General features: G+C 53.1%; 8 protein-coding genes across 8 annotated transcripts; 2 read left to right on the forward strand and 6 right to left on the reverse strand.

Moving 5' to 3' along the window:
- Window positions 1-207: 207 nt before the first annotated feature.
- On the reverse strand, window positions 208-1,579 carry J4E85_006479 (uncharacterized protein; the record flags this gene model as incomplete). Its single annotated transcript, XM_051470716.1, has 2 exons — window positions 208-1,191; window positions 1,259-1,579. 2 exons carry the CDS (start codon window positions 1,577-1,579, stop codon window positions 208-210), a joined length of 1,305 nt encoding a protein of 434 aa, XP_051324926.1.
- A 1,201-nt stretch (window positions 1,580-2,780) lies between these two features.
- Window positions 2,781-4,132, reverse strand: J4E85_006480 (uncharacterized protein; the record flags this gene model as incomplete). Its single annotated transcript, XM_051470717.1, has 3 exons — window positions 2,781-3,153; window positions 3,207-3,804; window positions 3,853-4,132. 3 exons carry the CDS (start codon window positions 4,130-4,132, stop codon window positions 2,781-2,783), a joined length of 1,251 nt encoding a protein of 416 aa, XP_051324927.1.
- Window positions 4,133-7,060: 2,928 nt separating this feature from the next.
- J4E85_006481 (uncharacterized protein) lies at window positions 7,061-7,811 on the reverse strand (the record flags this gene model as incomplete). The annotated part of the gene is made up of 2 exons (XM_051470718.1): window positions 7,061-7,725; window positions 7,781-7,811. The coding sequence occupies 2 exons, from the start codon at window positions 7,809-7,811 to the stop codon at window positions 7,061-7,063; spliced, it is 696 nt and encodes a 231-aa protein (XP_051324928.1).
- A 299-nt stretch (window positions 7,812-8,110) lies between these two features.
- J4E85_006482 (uncharacterized protein) lies at window positions 8,111-8,906 on the reverse strand (the record flags this gene model as incomplete). Its single annotated transcript, XM_051470719.1, has 2 exons — window positions 8,111-8,808; window positions 8,876-8,906. The coding sequence occupies 2 exons, from the start codon at window positions 8,904-8,906 to the stop codon at window positions 8,111-8,113; spliced, it is 729 nt and encodes a 242-aa protein (XP_051324929.1).
- A 1,129-nt stretch (window positions 8,907-10,035) lies between these two features.
- J4E85_006483 (uncharacterized protein) lies at window positions 10,036-10,866 on the forward strand (the record flags this gene model as incomplete). The annotated part of the gene is made up of 1 exon (XM_051470720.1): window positions 10,036-10,866. The coding sequence occupies one exon, from the start codon at window positions 10,036-10,038 to the stop codon at window positions 10,864-10,866; it is 831 nt and encodes a 276-aa protein (XP_051324930.1).
- A 208-nt stretch (window positions 10,867-11,074) lies between these two features.
- On the reverse strand, window positions 11,075-13,299 carry J4E85_006484 (uncharacterized protein; the record flags this gene model as incomplete). The annotated part of the gene is made up of 3 exons (XM_051470721.1): window positions 11,075-11,787; window positions 11,838-12,408; window positions 12,460-13,299. 3 exons carry the CDS (start codon window positions 13,297-13,299, stop codon window positions 11,075-11,077), a joined length of 2,124 nt encoding a protein of 707 aa, XP_051324931.1.
- Window positions 13,300-13,996: 697 nt separating this feature from the next.
- J4E85_006485 (uncharacterized protein) lies at window positions 13,997-15,450 on the reverse strand (the record flags this gene model as incomplete). Its single annotated transcript, XM_051470722.1, has 2 exons — window positions 13,997-15,132; window positions 15,342-15,450. The coding sequence occupies 2 exons, from the start codon at window positions 15,448-15,450 to the stop codon at window positions 13,997-13,999; spliced, it is 1,245 nt and encodes a 414-aa protein (XP_051324932.1).
- A 1,754-nt stretch (window positions 15,451-17,204) lies between these two features.
- On the forward strand, window positions 17,205-18,862 carry J4E85_006486 (uncharacterized protein; the record flags this gene model as incomplete). The annotated part of the gene is made up of 4 exons (XM_051470723.1): window positions 17,205-17,305; window positions 17,360-17,414; window positions 17,461-17,497; window positions 17,544-18,862. The coding sequence occupies 4 exons, from the start codon at window positions 17,205-17,207 to the stop codon at window positions 18,860-18,862; spliced, it is 1,512 nt and encodes a 503-aa protein (XP_051324933.1).
- Between the last annotated feature and the right edge of the window lie 176 nt (window positions 18,863-19,038).

Raw genomic sequence — 19,038 nt, forward strand, 5'->3', positions numbered from 1 at the left:
CGCTCCAAACGCCAATGTAATGCAAATCACAAACGGCTGGCTCAGACGGCGCTTTCCAGCACCGTAAGAGAGGGAGTCATTAAGCGACGATATCCACCAGGATGATTAAGTATTAAGCAATGGTCGTGTCACGTTTCGTGCTTCCTCGTCAATCTCCTCTTGCGTTGGGGGTGTCAAACGAACACTTCGGAGCCAGCCGTACCACCGTCAAACGTGCTTGTAGATAACCGGGCTCTTGGGTGGGGTATCCACAGTGATCGAGTCTACTCTCTTCCTGGGGGTGCCGCTGGGTGAGCCCGAGCCCACGTTGTCATACTCGTACCAAACGCCTTTGACCCGCCTGTTCAGCTTCCGAGGAGGTGGGCTGATGCGGGTTGCGAGAGCGTTGAACGAGCTAGTGGATAGTGACTGGTTGCTCGCTGTATCCGAGATGACATTTGAAGTGAACTGCGTGACAGAGTCGCCAAGGGTCTCGATACTGCGCATCATACCCTGGCAGGTCTGTGACAGCTCGATCTGGTTCTTAGATAGAGTCTGGAGTTGAGCAACAGTCGTCTTGAGTATATCCTTGGTCTGCTCCTGAGACTTGCGCGTTTGCTCTTGAGATTTCCGTGTCTGCTCTTGTGACAACCTGCTCTGCTCGTGCGATTGAAAGGACGTGTTGGACAGGGCTATGTAGTGCGACGCGTTCTGGTCGACAAGTGCTTGTAGCTTGATTTGGGATTCGGAAATGGCCTTGATCTGGATACTGTTCGACTCGTTGATCTCTTGCATCGCTTGTAGGCCTGTCGATTGCGCGACCGATAGCGCGTGAACTTGCTCGGCATTGCTCTCGACTATACTTGCCAGCTGGGTCAGACTCGCCGCCAGGCTGTCGATAGCCGATGTGCTCGCCTTCTCTTCGCATGTGTGCGGAGGCGCGACGGCGGGAACACCATTCGCATGTTGCAGGGGTAGGACAATCGGCGGGCACGTCGGGCTATCCTGGCACGTGTAGAACCATTTGTTCTGAATATCGGAGAACCTGGGGTCTTCCATTATAAGCTCCATGTCTTCGCTCCTGACAACGAAATACTGCGGGCTCGGTCGCGACGACGACGTATATTCCTGCTGGACCAGATTCCACCATTGCGTGCAAATGGCGGCCGAGGCGAAGGTGAGGATGTATGGAGGAGATGCAGGATAGTCGCTCTGTAGCACAAGTCAGTACGCCGTTGTTGGCCGGTCCATGGCACACAGTGCAATTGGTATCGCTCACCCTCTGCGCATAGGCATAGAACAGATTCCCACCCTCTTCCATCTCAACCCTCTTTTCCTGGGCCGGCCGGCTCTGGCTTCGTTTGCGCGGCGATAGTGATCCAGTCGCTGGTGGGGTGTCGGTGTTCATCATCAGTCCAGCAGCGAGCGAGATGCTCGGCTTCTTCCTCATGTTCTGAGGCTTTCGCTCCGGTGATGTCTGTCGTCGACTATGACTGTGTATGCGCTTCTCGAAGTTCGAGCTGGAGGACTCAAAGACAGCCTGCGACATGGAAGATTCCATGAGCGCGGCGAAATCAGGCATGCTCTGTGGACGCGACATGTCTGGATGGGACGGCGATTCGGGTTCGGAGGTACAGTGGCAGCAGAAAGTATCGTCGAAGTTATTGGCCAAGTGACACCTAAACGACATAAAGAGACATATGGACGACACAATCTCTTGAAAGCCCAAGAACAAATAAAACACCAAGCGACCGGGGAGGGGCTGGTGAGCTATGGCAGTGTATGAGGTTGCGGCTGGCCGTCATCCCTGTCGATGACCTCACAGTACCACGGCTTTGCTGGGATGCGCGTGCGCTTGGGGGTTCAGTACCAGCGGAAGACGGGAAGTCTAGATGTCAATGGATGTCAATTGTCTCATCGCATGCTAGCTCCCTGGTTCGCGGGAAAAGCATCGCAGCGAACGAGGGGCTCCAGCCTGCTCGACACGAGAGGACGCGCATGTTGTTGCGACCCATCAAACGGTACCTGTCTCATTAGCGAATGCAGGGGGCTGCGCATCAGGATCGCGACTTCAGGGGGGAAGAAGGAACGTCCTCCGCCTGGAAATAGGTGGACTTTAGGCCGCGGCTTGTTGAACGAGATAGCCGGTGCGATGCAGTTGGCTCGCGATGCACTGGGGCGGAGCCGCGAGCGAAGTTTGGCGCGGCAGCTGGCAGTGGGGCATGACGTCGCGCACGTGCGGCCGCAGGCGCAGAGCTTCCAGCGTCCTTGGAAAAGACGTTATGCGCACGATTATAGACATGCTTCGGCGATAAATGTGTTTCTTGCAGTCCCATCGCGATGTGGGCACTCGGAAAAACGCGTGTATCTCTGTGGAGAACATGTCGATCTCATTGGCCGAGGTAAGCAAATGGGCGTGGGTTTTCTTTTCTTAGAAACAAACTACATCAGCCTCTTCATTTTGACATCCTGTTTGAGCATATGGTCCGGTATCAGTTGTCACAAACATGCAGAGGGGAACCAGGATGTCCTGAGTGGAACTATTGATTCCTGCTAGATAGATGATATCCAAGGTGCGACGTGCAAGCTGCGTTGCCAACGTGTCCTTTCGATCATCAAGTTGATATACCTTCATATGTAAAACCTCGTAAATGTTACCAATCTTGAGCATGTCAACGAACACCCCAGTAGAGATATCTGTCCAACGCCCAAGAAATATTCGCATGCGCTGCTGTCCATTCAAGATGGCAACTTTTGGGAACGTTAACGTCGCACCAGCGATGACAGCTCTGAACGGGCAGCTAGTTGGAGTCGTCTTGGTCGACGCCGACCTTGACTTCGAAGTGCTCCATGCCACCAAAGCCGTGCTTGGACAACCAACCAGTAGGAACGACCGACTCAAATTGGGTCATCCAAGGCTCAGCAGACTCCTTCTTGAAGATGATGTGCAGGTAGGGCTTGGTGACGGCAGGGGTAGCAGGGATTACTACCCCAAGAGTTGCAGCCAGAGCTACCATAGCAGGAGCTGCAGGGATTGGAGCAGTGTCACGCTGGGCGGGCTTGCGATGAATACGAACCGACGCCAGTGAGCGGCTACGAAGGATAGAGCGCCACTTTCCGTTCATGCTAGAGCATTGACGGTTCTGAAGGACGCGACGGCCGAACAGGCGGTAGCTGTAAGATGGTCAGTGAATAGATCAATTGATGAAAGAGGCAGGGAAACTCACAGATCCTTGGCTTCACCATCAGTCTCAGCAACGTAGTTGGCCTTGAGGTAGCGACCGAACCCAGCTTCAATCTTGAGGCTGTTGGCCCAGATGTCAAGAAGAGTAAAGACCTCGATGCCATCACCAGCACGCTCCAGCTCGTTGGGCTTGTCTCCAACCGCGATGGTCAGGTTGCCGACAAAAGGCGCGTCCTCGCTGCGCTCTCCTGGAGGACCGAGGTTGGAGACGACATCTGTGGCGGTCGGATAGAAAGTCTTGAGGTAGTCCACGATCTCGGTGAGGTCCATGCCGATCTCCTGCTTGGCCATGTAGATGGGACGGTACTCAGCCCTAACTTGACGGCATACCTGAGTAAGGCCCCAGAAGGGACGGTTAGTCTCTCGAGGTTCTGTCTTGGGCTTGGGCTTAGTGGAAAGACGAGACTTGTTGTTGCCGCCCGAGATCTTCTTTTCCTGGTCCTGGTCGACGATATCAGACGCCAAAGTACGGCCGCGATCGAGACGAGTGCGGGGACGCAGAGAGGCGAGGCGCGGGCGGTAAACGAGGAGGGCCTGCTTGGGACGTCCATGGGTGTGCATGTAGATCTGGTTCCTGAGTTCTGTCAACAGTTAGCTTGTGTCAAAAGGGTCAAAATCGCGTGACTTACCTCCGGGGAGGTCCATGAAGCGGAACGGCTTCTGCAGAGCGGGGTCGCTGGTGCCGACCTTCTCTTTGAGAGCAACATCGACCAACTTAGCCATGGTGCCATCTGGCTTCTTCTTGGTCTTCTTCTTGACACCAGCATCAGTGCGCGCGTGGCCTCCACGCTTGCGCTTGCTCTGGCGGATAGGCAGGGCCTGGGCAGGGACAGGACTCATGGTGAGTGCCGCGAAGCCAGGTACAGGCAGTCCAGGGGAGGGCGGCACAGTCGCATGCTCCGAGCCCATGATGACGTTGAAACCGCCTTTGAAGCCATTTCGGCGTGAAGTTGGTGTAGAGGGGGCAGGAACGACTGGCGGATGACCAAACTTCCTGGGAGAAGAACGGGAAGGAGGTGGGGTGCTCGGGCGAGTAGGGCTGTCTGAGTTAGCAGAGTCCATCAAACCAATACTGAGAGATTTGTGGGGAGATCATGAGCTCTACGTGTGAAGAAAAGGGACTTACGCCATGAGGTCTTGTAGTTCCGGCTTGTTGCTGGGTTTGAGAGAAGTTGCTGATAGCGTGGGAAATAGTGATAATCAGATATTCAAGATAATTGCGGGATGTAGAAGTAATGGAGCGTAGACCATGGAGGTTATTATATCTCCCACGAAGTAAAGGTGAGTGAGGAACACGCCAACGATAATCGCCACCAGAGTGTCTGACGGTGACTGAGGAAATTGCCCAAATCGGTCGTCACCTCGACGTTGAGCCTCAGGTAAGAGAGCGGGGATGCTTGGCACGTCTGTCATAATCGTATTTCGTGTTGGTATGATAGAGTTTGGAAGCAGGGATGTTGAATAGAATGTCATTGTACCAATAATCCAAGAACGTGGAAGGAGCGCGTGGTCCAATCGCGTGGTTGTGGGTAGGTCTTTCCTATTGTACCTACGAGGGAAGGCAGCATCGCAGTGTCAGTAGTTGCAGTCACAGCGATGGGTCATACATCGAAATCCCAGGCTCCGACCCTGAACACGAAGGTTAGTTGCGTTTGTAGGTGGTTGCAATTGTGCAGGTCGAGGGCCATTCCCTCCAACTTTTACCTCCGGTATCGCACTCGTGACTAAGAACAAGAATGTGCGATTGCAGGTTATTGAAACGTGCTATTGTGTTGGAATGCGTCGTGACTTTGATTCAGCGTGATCGCTTCTTTTACCGCGGTGGTGGTATGAAGAGTCAGGCGAACTGGGAGCCTAAAGTACATGGGAAGTCCCTCCGTCGATCGAGTGGCTGTTGGGATGGTCGCGACGCAAGATACGGTAACAATGCGCAATAATATATCGGAACGAGTGGTAATGGCATGGAGGGTACTAAATACCGAACGATGTTGTAATGGCTGTGGTGGGAGTAAAAGCAAACACCCTCTTATATGCAAGACGGTAGCGGGAGCGGTAGAGCCTGGCAGAAATCGAAACTGCAGCCTGATCCATCTGAAGGGAGATCACATTTCATATCAGGAGACGCTTTCAATGAGGAAAGACCCGAAGGTCGTGGTAGAAGGAGCGGACCCTGAGAGCTGCCTGGGCCATGACGTCATCATCCTCGCGATCGTTATCTGGGCATCCGGAATACCTAGGTAGCTGTTGCATTGCTGCACTCACAGTTTCATGTATTAGCGAGTAAATTTCGTTCAAATTGTTGTAAACTTCTGACACAGCCATACCCTAACTCCCTGAGACATCAATGTACATTACGACACGAATTCTGCTCCCCCATGATGTGATTTTCGATCATGTTTACGTTCTTAGAATCGCTCGCCCCTCCGTCTGCAGTAAAGCCCCGCTCATTGACAGTAGGCCATTTACGCGTAGCCCATCGTACCATCCCAAGTTTCAACTCGCATGCCGCAATAGGCCTCCAAGGCTTTTTTAAGGGGAAGAATCCGCTGGGTAGCGTATTTTGGCGTCCAATACCCGTATGGTCCAACCTGTACAACTATGACTGGGGGGGGGCATACGGAGCAGTGTGCTCGATTACCATGCCGTCAAATATGTTTTCGCGTATAGCTAAGAGCCAGGCGGGGTCGTCATATTGAAGAAGAAGACACAGTTTGTGGCAATCTCTCTCTGCCAAAACCCTGAGGCTGGGATCAGACTCATCAGGTGTGCGGTATGAGTTTTCCAGGGCGACTTCGAAGCGAATAGATGTCCAACGCGCGCGGATCTTTAGTAGTTCCGCCATATCTTCAATCATAGCCAAGTCTGCAGCGGAACCATTGGAGTAACGATTGTATGAAGGATCCTGTGGCTTGCCCCATAAAAGCCGCACAACGCGAGGGCCGCCGCTCGAACTGGGCCCGCCTGGGTAGAATGTATTGAACCAATACTCCATGTGTTCGATTCTGTCCCAACGAAATGCGACTACCGCTTCACGGCGCTGTATGGGCAAGTATTCAGCTCTGATCTGCCGGCAAACTTTCGTAAGCCCAGCGCCGATGCCCTGGAGAGAGGTATCATGCTGGTAGTTCATGTTTGAGATGGTTTGTACTTCAGACAAGGAGGCGAAGTGGTACACTCGATTGCGCAGTTCTGTCTATCGTCAGTGTTACGCGTTACAAGAGAGGCGGAGAGACTCCCGTACCTGGTATAAGATCGAGGAAGCGGAAAGTCATCGTGACTATGCGGTAGGTTGAGAAGTGGATTGCAAGTCTCTTTATTGGTAGCTGCGACGTGAGCGTGTTCGCGGATCGAAATCGGTATGCAGAGGTATCGCTTTGTGTGCGGCGCGACCATGTTATATATCTTTGCTCCTGACTCACATCTAAGTGCGATGCGAAAACTTGGTTCATCCACTTCGTCCTATGGTACTGCGGTGCGGAGCAGACTAGCGAATCACAACTTGCGAAATCTATATCACACCCAGTCAATTCGTTTTCACCGACTAAAATGTGTCGTCAGCACAAGAGCTTGCGCACCGCAATGTGGCAGCGGGGAGGAGCGCTCACGAAAGTTGTTTGACTACGCGAGCTCTACCAGGCTCCGAGCCGGCGTACAGTGAGCGCCGACCTGCTCATAGCCTCTGCGAGATAAACGAAATCCTCCGCAACATAGACTGGTCAGGCAACTAGGTGATTCGATCGACTTTTCATTCAATTCTTCTTACACTAAATACTCGGCGACGCATGCTCATCAGGCGATAGGCTTGAAAGCTCGGGTTGACTGGTTCCTCAACCTCGCTCAAGTAAACATAGGTGAAAAGTACAACGCAACATGATGACCGTGTGATAGCGCGACGTCAAGACCGCGAGCGCTACTCCACGCATCAGGCGCGCTGATCGCTTCATCGTAGTTCTTGGAGGCGTGGACACCCGTGAAATTGATACAAATACATGTAGTCTCATCGAATGATGCGCTTGATCTGATCCGGACATCTCCAATAGTCCCGTTCCTAATATCCTCGCGCCACTTTTCGTTTGCATGGAAAGCAAGTGCGTTGAGACCGCGAACTTGGTTCACAGTCAGACCATAGCGATTCGCAATGGCGGCGGGCACCATCTTGCAGTCCAGGTCAGGGTGGGTAGCCTTGAGCTTGAGAACCGGAAAGATGCTGAAATGAGAGTCGGATCTGGAGGATATCGCGACCCATGCCTCGACGTGTATAGTATGAGGGAGGGACATGGAGTCTTCAGCTGTCGTCATGAATGCCTGAGCATAATGGCCAACATTTGCAAGGTCCAGCTGAACCTCAGCCATGTGACGCTGAACTGGGCGGTATTCTCGGCGGATCTGGACACACACTCTTGTGAGCGCAGCGTAGTTGCCGGACTGAAGAGAGGCATCGCGTCGGATAGGAACGTGTGCGTCGTTGATTGATGCGAAGTGGTACACCATATTGCGCAACTCTAAACAATGTTAGTAGCTCCTCTCGCGCGATCCAGGATGAGGGAAGTAGCATACCCGAGCTGAGGTCGAGGAAGCGAAAGGCCATGATGACTTTGGTACTCTTGAAGCGAATGGGTAACTTAGACGACGGTAGTATTTGACGGAGACTCAGATGTAAACGTGGTGGCTTATCGAGAGTTTGATAGCGAAGGTAGCGACTCGTTGTAAGCGAGGGCAGGAATTAGTTTACCCGCACGTGAGCCCAGGCAGTAGTGCTATGACCTACAGAGAGCGGTGAGTCACTGACAGCTTACTTATTACGTAGTGAGCGATGGATGATTGCATTCTGTATCTCTCTGTTTACCATTTACGTCAGGGAAATAACATTCAACGAAAGCTCCAGTACTACTCCACGGAGTGAAGGAAAGTGACGTTGATGCGATGACTCTGTGATGCCGAAGCCTGCAGGCCGTGAGAGATAAGCCACTCCTCGGAGGCTCTTATTTCTTTAGGTATTTCCCTCCAACCAAGCTTACCCACGAAGACAATTTCAACCTGTGTAAGCCCGCGTTGCATCTGTATGTAGACTTCGCCAATGAAACCGTTGCTGATACATGCGTGCCAGTCCTTGTTTGAATGAAGGAGCAGCGAGTTCAGGTCCTGTGCTTGCGTCAAGGCGATAGTTGCTAGAGCGGCCGCGTCATGCGGGCCACCGCCTCTGACACGGATCCCCTTTTGGACAGTAGCGATCACGATCCTAATGTCCAAGCGGGGGTTCTCAACTTTGACTTTGAGAATTGGAAGTGAGTCGAAATGAAGAGTCCGTCCTGGCTTGATGAGAGATACACGGACGTGAACCTCAAGAGGAAGGATCATCATGTCCGCGGATGAAGTGAGAAAGGTTCGAGTAAAGTCATCAAGGTCTGAAAAGTCCACGGAAAGTTTGGCCCTGCGACGCTGCATTGGTCGATATTCAGCTCGAATCTGAGCACAAGCTCTCGTAAGGCCCGCATAATTGCCGTCTTCTCTAAAAAGTAGTTGGGATATAGACAGCGGCTCGTCCTTGCCTGCCGCAACGATCTCGTAGATGCGGTTGCGCAGCTCTGCATGAGGTCAGCGCTGTCTGAAGTGCAAGTCAAGTGAATGGAGTGAAAGACTGAAATTGCGTACCTGATGGGAGATCTAGAAACCTGAAGACCATTTTTGCGAACCCTTGCGTTGGCGGATGGTTCTGATGTGTTCAAGCTCGATGTAGAGTTGCGTGTCCACAGTGTAATTGAGGGAGCAAGATTGTTGTGAGAGTGCAGGCAGGACCAATCTAGCGACAGACCGTGCACGCTAGGCCCAGAGGGCTCATTGTGCTTCTGAAGAGTGAAAGAAATCACAACTGGGTACGGTTTCCAGGATTTGCCCGCAGAAAGGTAAGCTATTTTCTGCGCACGACCTGCGTCGACTACTTGAGAGGACCATAGTGATTGGCCGGGAGGCACGATGAACGGGACTGCCTTGACTAAAGCTATCTCTTCCTCCGCCACCTCATCCTGACGGAGTTTGACTGAAGAGAGTCACCGGAGAGTATGGTCAGGTCCCGGGCGAAGTAGACTGTTACCTCATCGTCGTACGCGAGGCGTAGAAGTGGCTTCGCTACGTCAAGATTGTTGCCCTCCTCATGTTCCAGATGATCGTGTCTAGTACAATGCGCACAAATACAGTTCATACTGTACAGAAGTAGAATGCCGTGCGAAGAATGGAATCCGGTTGCCTCAAAGGACGCGCCATGGCTGCCGTGTGACAAACACCCGGAGAAAGAGTTGACGAGAGGCAATGAACTCATATTTGTCTGACCCGTGGACTGATCTTCTGCACCTAAAGACCCCTCCGAGATTCCAGCCGAGTCATAGCGCACTCAAAACCCAGCAAAGTATCGTGGAAGGAAGTCACAAAAGAACAACGCAGTCGGTAGAAGACACGGTACGAGCCGCGCGCTCAGAAGGAAGGTAAGCCGAGGGCAACGGGCACCATCCCAATTCAGGAACCATCCCGCCCCATCCGGACGACAGTCCTCCAGATTTGCCCCGCAACACCACCCCGTGACGCAATGCCATCCCATGTTTTGCTCGGCGGGGTAAAAGCTGCAGCGTCAGAGTCGCGGCCTTTGAGCCTCACTCGGCAGACCTTCCTCCGCCCAATCTCACGCGTCTAGATACATAAGTGTCGACCTCCGACTCCGACTTCTTACTATACAGACTTGCAAGTTACTCGTCTTTTTCGTAGTTCACAACTCTTGTACAAGCTTCTACAGCATATCGTTCTCCCTTCAAACCGCCAAAATGTCCATGTCCGTCGAAGAATGCCAGGCGCCACGCGCCGGCTTCCCCAAACCCGTGCCGGACACACCCACAAACGTCATGCAACAATTCAGCATGAAAGGCAAAGTCATCGTCGTCAACGGCGCAGCCGAAGGAATCGGTGGAGCCGTAGCCGACGCCATGGCCGAAGCAGGCGGCAACGTAGCCCTGTGGTACAACTCCAACAGCGCGGCCATAACCCGCGCGGAGAACCTCGCAAAGACACACAACGTAAAGACAAAAGCCTACAGCGTGAACCAGATCAACGCGGAAGCAGTCCAAAAAGCCGTGCAGCAAGTGGTTGAGGACTTTGGCCGCATCGACGTCTTCGTCGCAAACGCCGGCACAGGAGACAGCAAGCCGCTCCTCGACCAAACCCTCGACAGCTACCACAACCTCATGAAAGTCAACGTCGACGGCCCCGTTTTCTGCGCCAAGTACGCCGGCGAGGTATTCAAGAAACAGGGATTTGGCAACTTGATCCTCACCAGCTCCATCTCCGCGCACATTGTCAATGTGCCCATCGACCAACCCATCTACAACGGTACAAAAGCGTTTATCTCGCATTTGGGCAAGTCGCTGGCGAGGGAGTGGAGGGAGTTTGCGAGGGTCAACATTGTGAGCCCGGGGTTCTTTGATACCAAGATGGGGGCTGGGCCGCAGGTTATTAATGAGGGGTTGAGGATGATTCCGCTGGGGAGACAGGGTAATGTCAAGGAGATTAAGGGGTTGTTTTTGTACTTGGGTAGTGATGCGTCGAGTTATATGACAGGAAGCGATTGTATTATTGACGGTGGGTATGTACTGCCATAGATGTGTAGTGGATAGAGGAAAGGAATTGATACCATGTCTGTTATTCATTGAATGCAGGAAAGCTATACCCGTTGCCTGCGTCGTGTATTCCTAATCATGGACATTGTTCTAGCTCTTCAAACATTTGATTAGGGTGAAAGGTTGAAATTAAAAGGTATATGTGCTCGCTAAGCCCAGATGAAAAGAAATTGGAAACACGATGAGAACTCTACTCATCTTTACTCCTCGCCCTGTCCAGGCTCTCCCGCTCGGTCGTCTCACCACTTCCCGCTTCAACACCTTCGCTTCCCTTGCTCTCTTCATCTCTCCTCTTGTCTTGAGCGATATCTGGCGCAGGTGCAAAGTTACTCTTGCCTCGGATTCTCTTACCAAATACATAGAAGACCACTGGCATCGGTACAAGTACGAGCGCCACGCAGCCAAGCAGTGTACTGGCCCATTGGATTCCCATACCATTGAACATGAAGGTTGCGAATAGTGGGAAGACTCCACCAAACATGGACCGCATAAAGGTGTTTGCTGCAATAGCGGAAGCAGCAAACATAAGGTACGCGTCGACAATGTAGTTGAGAAGCGAGAGGAAGATGGAAAAGATTCCGAAGCCGGTGAAGAGACCGCTCAGGACAGGGACGATCCAGTGAACATTGCCGGTGTAGCCTGTCCATCCGAACCAGAAGAGACCGGCTGCGAAGAGCACACCACCGACCATGCTGATGGGTAGGCGCCATTCTGGGACGGGAATGTTGTTGTTGGCTTCCAGCTTTTTGATGTATCGTGGGTTGTCGACGACAATGATGATGAAAGCGATCACTTCACCAGCGACCATGCCGAAGTAGGCAAGTCCGCCGATGCCGGGACTCCAGCCGTAGACGCCTTGGAAGACGAGGGCGTATGCGGTAAGGAAGAGGTAGAGTAAACCATCTAGAATTGTTAGCTCAGTTCTTGTAACAAGACGGGGTGATCCAACTTACATATAAAGCTCATGTAGATGGTGATGAGCAGTACAATAGGCTCGGTGAAGAGAATGCGCATCGGTCGGCTGACGTTCTTAACGATCAGCTCCTTGAAGTCGACTTCAATTTCCTCCTGCTTGGCGTGGATACCCCAGTTCTTGGTTCGTCTCCTCAGCTCGCTCGCCTTGTTGATCAGCACGACAGGCGGGTATGTCTCTTCCATGAAGAAGAAGAGCAGAGCGAATGACAAAAAGCCCATAAAACTGCTGATGTATTCGGTCCACCGCCATCCAAGATCGCTCTGGGTGATGAATCCTCCGATGAAGGGTGCGAGTAGAGGGCCCATGAAGACGGTTGCGGAGAAGACTGCGACGGCGAGACCGCGGAGTTTGTTGTCGAACATATCAGCGAAGACGGCGGCGACGATAGCGAGAGGAGAGGAGCCGAAGAGACCGGCGAAGAATCGACATATCATGATGGTCTGGATATCTTTGGCTGCGGCGACGGCGATGCTGAAGATGGCAAAACCAAAGGCGGCGATGATGAGGGGAGGTTTTCGGCCATACAGCTCCGAGAAAGGTGCCCACATCTAGAAGTTGTTAGCATATCTGACCGCAGTCTATGGTCAGCGTTCACTTACCAAAGGTCCAAAGGCATATCCAAAAACGAACAAACTCGTTCCTAGAGTGCCCACAACATTGGCAACACCGTATTGTTGCGATACTGCTCCTGTAGCGGCCGAGAAGATACTGCTACCCATGGTGGCTGTGAGGGCGTCGAATGCTAGGATAGCACCAATGCCAATCTTCTTCTTCATCGGCCAGTTCTGCGCATGCAGCGGATCGTCGACGCCGTCGAACTCGACTACATATTCTTCCCTGTCCGGTAGCAGCGGGGGGAAAGGCTTGCCAGCTCCTAGGTTCGGCAATGGCTTCTCTGTACGACGGCGTGTGAGGGTCCTCGATAACCGCGAATCGACGCGCGATGCACCGACTGTGCCTGCATGCTGACTTCTGTGTGTCTCGATTCGGCGGATAGCTTCGGGGTTGCGTTCAGTGGGATGTAGTGTCAGGTAGTTGCCGCTCGAGGCCTGCGAATTGACGGTCGGTCGGCGGTCGCGTGCGGGGGTTGAGCGGGCGGTGCGTATTTCTTCGAGACGTGCGCTATGTGTGGATGCAGAGCTTGCAGAGCTAACAGTCGAAGCCGAAGATGTGCTGTGCCGTGAGAGAGGCGAGGCAACCTCCTCTTCCTTTTCTCTGATGGGTGATGCTACTGCTTCTGTTGGGAAGGATATCTCGCTCTGGGTGCGCTCTCCTCGTTCGTGTGCTTCGATGTTGCGCAGGCGCTCATCAGGTGTCTGGTCATGCAAGTGCCGTCTGTGGTACTCTTCGCGAAACTGGCGGTGCGGGTCCCAGTTTGCGAAGCGCTCAGGGCTTGCGTTCGCCTCATTGCGCAGGATATCCAGGTCTTCGTTCTGCATCTTGATCGCAATCTCCTCTTTCCTCGACCAAGGTTGTGAGAGTGGCTGTCGCGCTGGAAAGCGATAGAAATTGCCAGCGCTCGGCTGTCGGAACAATAATAGTAAATGTTCAGCCCGACGACGAGGCCGTTGTGGATCGTGTGGATCTAACGCGCGACGGTACGACTAGTCGTGACCGTGTTTTCGGGAGATGGACGCGGGTGCTGTCAATGGCGATGAACAAGCTTCAATCGTTCAATCGCTTGACAGCAGCCCGTCGCCCTAAGTATCTGGCGCGCGTGGCCGTCATGAGCGAAAGATTTGCTCACCTGCACATCTCCCGCATCTGTTCCATGCGACATGGCGAGAATATTGCCGACACCAGCGTCCGTATCCGGCGGACAGAAGGTGAGTAAGCCACCGCTAGCCGATTGTGCGAAGGCGGTCAGAGCTGTCCTTCATCGTGATTGGGCAGGTCAGTTGAGCGCAGAGAAGAGGTTTGCCGGCGGAAATAGAAGTTCGCCTACGTCATGGGCAGAATCTGCTGGGTAATCAGCGGCGCAGGCCATTGTCATCACCGTGCATACGTAGCGCCTCATGCAAGTGGGGCACCTCGTGGTCCTCAATAGAGAAATCGTCGCAATAGGGGAAGATGCCATTGCCATTGATGCCCATTCATATGCCTGACCCGTAGTAGCACTCATAGCAAATCTGCCATCTACATCGCAGCTACCGCTCTCTCAAACATCTTGCCCAGGTACGCGTGTCGGGTTTCGCCAGCGGGCAAAAGCTGCGTTGCGAAGATGCCGCAAGTACCGCCCTTGCGATCGATCCACCACTTCAGATTCGGTGCACCTCCCCATCGCAAGGTGCCAGCCTTCAAGCCTCCTTCGGCATCATCTTCGAGTGCTACTAGACCGCCCAAAGCATGAGACCATTTCCGCGCACCAGGAGTGCCAAACGGAGCATCGCCTGGAATCATGATGGCAGCGTAGGCTGGGACGGACAGCGTCTGATCGAGCGACTCCTGCGCCGCGGGTGGTATACATGGAGCAAACAAGAGCTCGATACTTTCCGACTTGAGAAGCTTGCCATCGTTCCGGAGAAGCGACTTTAGAAGTGCGAGGTAGTCTTCGGTATTGCCGAACAAACCTCCGCCACCGAACTCATCTTGAGGATCCAGCGGCTGTGCCAGTGGCATATCTGGTGGGTTGCCAGGTATGAGAGCTGCATCAGGTGCAAGACGGGTGGTCATCGGCATCAACTCCTGCTCGATGTTGTTGTGCTTGACGTAGAAGGAAGTCTTATCCATCCCCAACACATCAAAGATGTATTGGCGCATGTATGCTTCCAGCGTGCAGTTGTTGGCCCTCGCGATCATCAAGCCCACAAGCTCCAGCCCGCCACCATATGCGAAGCCGGAGCCGGGCTCAAAGATGAGAGGTGTCGCAAAGCACTGCGTAATAGGTGTGCGCATGAAGAGACTTTCTTCGTTGCGATGCTGCCTCCACTTCACGAGGTCAGCCGCGAGAAAGTCGTAGCCGACTCCGCTCGTATGCGTCAGCAATCTTCGCAATGTCAACCTTTCTTTTGCAGGTTGTAAGATAGGTTCATCAGCGTTCCAGCCAGTCAGGACAACAGAATTCTTCCATTCAGGCAGTAAACGATCGGTGTCAGTGGGTTCGTCGAGCGAAAACAGCCCACGCTCGACGCACTGCAAGGCTGCGATAGCCGTCGCTAGCTTCGTGCAAGATGCCAGCCATACGGTCGTCTTCGTCGATACTGGTGGCGACGTGGAGTCAAGCTGCAGTGTGCCAAATGCAGCAAGAAAGTCATCTGGTTCCGAAGTAGCAGCTGTGAATCACGTTAGCCGCGAACTGTAGGCCATGTAACAGAAACACAAATGACAAGCGAGGTCGCCGACCGTGCGAACGGCTGCGAGCATCCGACGGCTCCGTCGCATATTCCCAGTCCATCTCAACGTGCCGCTCTCAAACGCACGCTAAACTCAATTGCCCTGGCAAGTGTTTTGGCAAAAGAAAACATGCAAAACCAGACCATACCCTTTCGAAGTGCTCTTGCAGCACCGAGAGCCACACCGGGCAGCAGGCGCTCAGGGCCGGATGCAACTGCCGACTGAAAAGCGTCATTGAACAAAGCAGAGGTTGTCATCTTGTAAACTTGGAAGGTACGCAGTGCTTTGGGTATTCACGAACATCGTCTTCGATACCAGACCTTTATATCTTGGTGTGCCCAAACCATGCTTATCATGCATCCTTCTGGGTGACTCACAATTGCATCCGCAAGTGCCCGCGGAGACAAACAAAGGGCGCTGTAGGATCTAGGACAATGCAACAACTATCGTGAGGCTCCAGTCGCTTAGATGCTCACAGAGCGCGTTGCTGTTTGGGTACTAGGGCGAGCCTGCCATCCTGATTCCGCGACTATTTTTACGTCCTACGGGCGTAACCCCTCTCTTCAACGCCCTTCGCGCTGAACGCCCACGCTGTAGCCGCGGAAACACGTATCTCTCGACTATCACCGCGACTTCATCGCAGCGCTCTATCCTACATAGGTAGGCATGCCGCTGTTGCGTTTCTCGCGTCCGCTTTCGCTCCAGATTCCACCCGCCCCCACCTTCCGGTCCCGCACCCCACCACACCACGCCAAGGTTTGATGCACACAAGCCGGGGGTACGAACGCACACTCTGACCGGTACCTGACAGCTCCAGACCTATGCGTCTTTACTTTTTTGCTTCAAATTCTCTTACCTTACGTTCAATCTTAGGACACACCATGCATGCATTGTGGACGTGGCCGAATCATGGCGCATGGGGGATGACGGCATACTGCGTCTCCTGTCATCTCCGCGACTAATTCTCGGACCTATCCATTTCGCATTGTTACAGATGCTGCGAAGCCGCTGATCCTTCTAGTGTTCCCAATTCGGAGGTGACTGCATACACTTGCCACCGTATGCCCACTTGTCACAAACGGGTCCTCGACACCACTTCATCATACACCGTTCACGGCTGCGGGATAATTGAGCTCGATAGCCGACACGATCACGTACGATGCAGATAGTATCGATCGAAAAGGCGCCACTCCGGACAGATTCTTGACAGGGACCACCGTGGCGGGAGCGCCCGACCGCTGCAGATTGGCTCGAACCCTGTCGGTTACGCATGTTTGACAATCCGTACGCGAGGAAACTCAAGGTCGGACTCGCGTTTCGTCAAACTCCAATACGTTGTCGTGGTCAAGCAGGGTAGAGTTCTCGGGTCCACTACCGGCCACTAGAATTCTGTCAACGTCCCTTGATCATCCCAGGATCATGAGTATACGCGCATGCAACGTAATTCGACGTGAAAGGCCTGTCCAGGTTTCAAAACAGGAGTGTGGCAAAGCGTGAACAGCAACTGCTACTCACTGCAGCAAGTCCGCTCTATACTCCCAATAGAGATCACTGACGCATAATGGGCACATTAATGCTGGGACTCGAAGTCGTGTTGAACAGTACCACAAGAGGTATCATTATTTCTCACCGATCAGTATCTCAGACTAACAACGACCACGCGGTTCATCGTCTACGGAGTATATCCCATTTCCGCGTCGATGCTCGTATATGCGGGTGGGTACATAGCCGGGCAAGCTCTCGACTGCCGTTATGCGCACCTCAACGGTCGTCGTTCCCAAACGCTGTATTGGTCGACCATTGGCATTGTTTTTTGTGGTCGGCCCACTTTTGTCAAGCCCTGGCGGATGTCTTACGCCCCCATGCTCCTCTCCCATTTAACAGGTTTGGTACTTCAAAAAGCCACCATGCACAAATGGTAGGCATCCCTTCACTCGAAAAGCCGTTGTTCAATTATCTCAAACTTTGACAACGTTCCACGCACCACACAACCTTACGAATCATCTTCACCATGCCTGGTGGCATAAACCCTCCCATCGAGGTCAAACTGAGTTGGCCAACACCAAACTATGTCAACCCTACACTTCGACCAAACGCGGTCCTGTGGATTGCGTGTGTACTTGGACCTATTACCGTCGTTATGACTCTTGTACGGTTATGGGTCAGAATCTTTCATCAAAGATGTCCCGGTTGGGATGACTGGTTGATGCTGGCTGCCCTTGTAAGTTGCTCATGATCACCCATCACGGCTACGCTAACGACCTCAGGCCCCGGTGATCGCCTTGACAGTCATATATCCCCTAGGTAATATCTCAGACCAGTTCACTTCTATCTAGCTAACGCGTTCCAGCAACCAACCAAGCGTTCGACCGACATATTTGGGACCTAAACTACCTCTTCGAACCGGAAATCATCGTTAAAGCACGGAAATACGTTCTCGCAACCGAATGTGTCTTCTGTGTTGCAACTGGCCTCGTCAAAGTCTCCATTCTTCTCTTCTACCGACGCCTCTCGGCCCGCGCCGTGTCGAAGACATTCGTATGGGTGACTTGGGCCACTATCGGCTTCATCATCGCCTACACCATTGCCTTGACCTTGGCACCTATCTTGGGCTGCCAACCCATCTCAGCATTCTGGGATCAAGTAAACATCATCAAGAAGTTACAGGGTTACGAGTTCCACTGCTTCGACGAAGGTGCCGACGTCTTCGCTGCCAGCATCATATCCTGCGCCCAAGACGCCCTGACTGCCGTTCTTCCTACATTCCTCTACTGGAATCTCCAGATACCGATCCGACAGAAGCTGGCGTTGTTCGGTATCTTTGCCATGGGTTACGGTGTCGTCGCACTGGGAGCTGTGCGAGCCTACTACAGCTGGTACACCTTCTATGGCACTTACGACGTGACATGGCACACATGGAATCTGTTTCTTACTTGCATGCTCGAGCTGTACATCGGATGCTTATGCGCCAATGCGCCCGCCATGAAGGTCTTCTTCAAACATTTCTTCCAGGAAAAGCTCAGTCAGCGATCCAAGACGAGAACACCAGCTGGTACCGATGATCGCCAGGATAGTGCGCACACCAAGTCGAAGAACTCGTGGAGGAAGTTCGGTGCGAGCATTACAGGCGGAAGCTGGGCCAACAGCACCAAGGGATATTACGATTCTCACCTTGGTACCACTGTCGACCCGCATGGAGGTGTGCATGTGCACAAAGAGGTGCAAGTGACCATGTCGCCAACCAGCTCGGCAATGCCGACACCCACTGGCATTGACCGCCCTGTGTCAACTATGACAGCCGACATGATCTGCGACCGCGATTACGAGGACATTGAGCTTGGGCGTTACACCACAGGTCATAACTCGCGAGCATCCAGCATGCGATCGACTCACCTCTACGAAGGACACGACTTGGAGGCACTTCCGCCACTACCCACATCTCCCGCATCACCAACGTCGCCAGCTAGCATTGCTCCCCTGTCATCGCATACTCTCTCACCCACAGAGAAGAAGCTACCCATAACACCCTTACCTGGCACCGCAATAAGTCAGGAAACCAGGAGGGAGAGAAGTCCCACACCAATGCCCCCACCACCAACCGCGCGGGAGTCGCCATATCCCCCACGTGGTTCAAGTCAGAAGAAGCCAAGTTGGCAGTCGTGGTCCTGAAGCGTGCCGCGCATGCTAACGTTCGGATACTTATGTCGACCTATACCCACGCACGACATGAAGCATCGCGTAGATCGCGCAAAAATTTCCTCGTCTTTCCTTGTACTTGCAGCGTCGCTGTAATGTCGCTTTATGATACCATGTCCGCTCTCTGGCGCTACTATAGAAGCATACCA

The sequence above is a fragment of the Alternaria conjuncta genome (assembly GCF_024043145.1).
Source record: "Alternaria conjuncta strain BMP 0040 chromosome Unknown scaffold_9, whole genome shotgun sequence".
Classification (NCBI taxonomy): Eukaryota; Fungi; Ascomycota; class Dothideomycetes; order Pleosporales; family Pleosporaceae; genus Alternaria; species Alternaria conjuncta.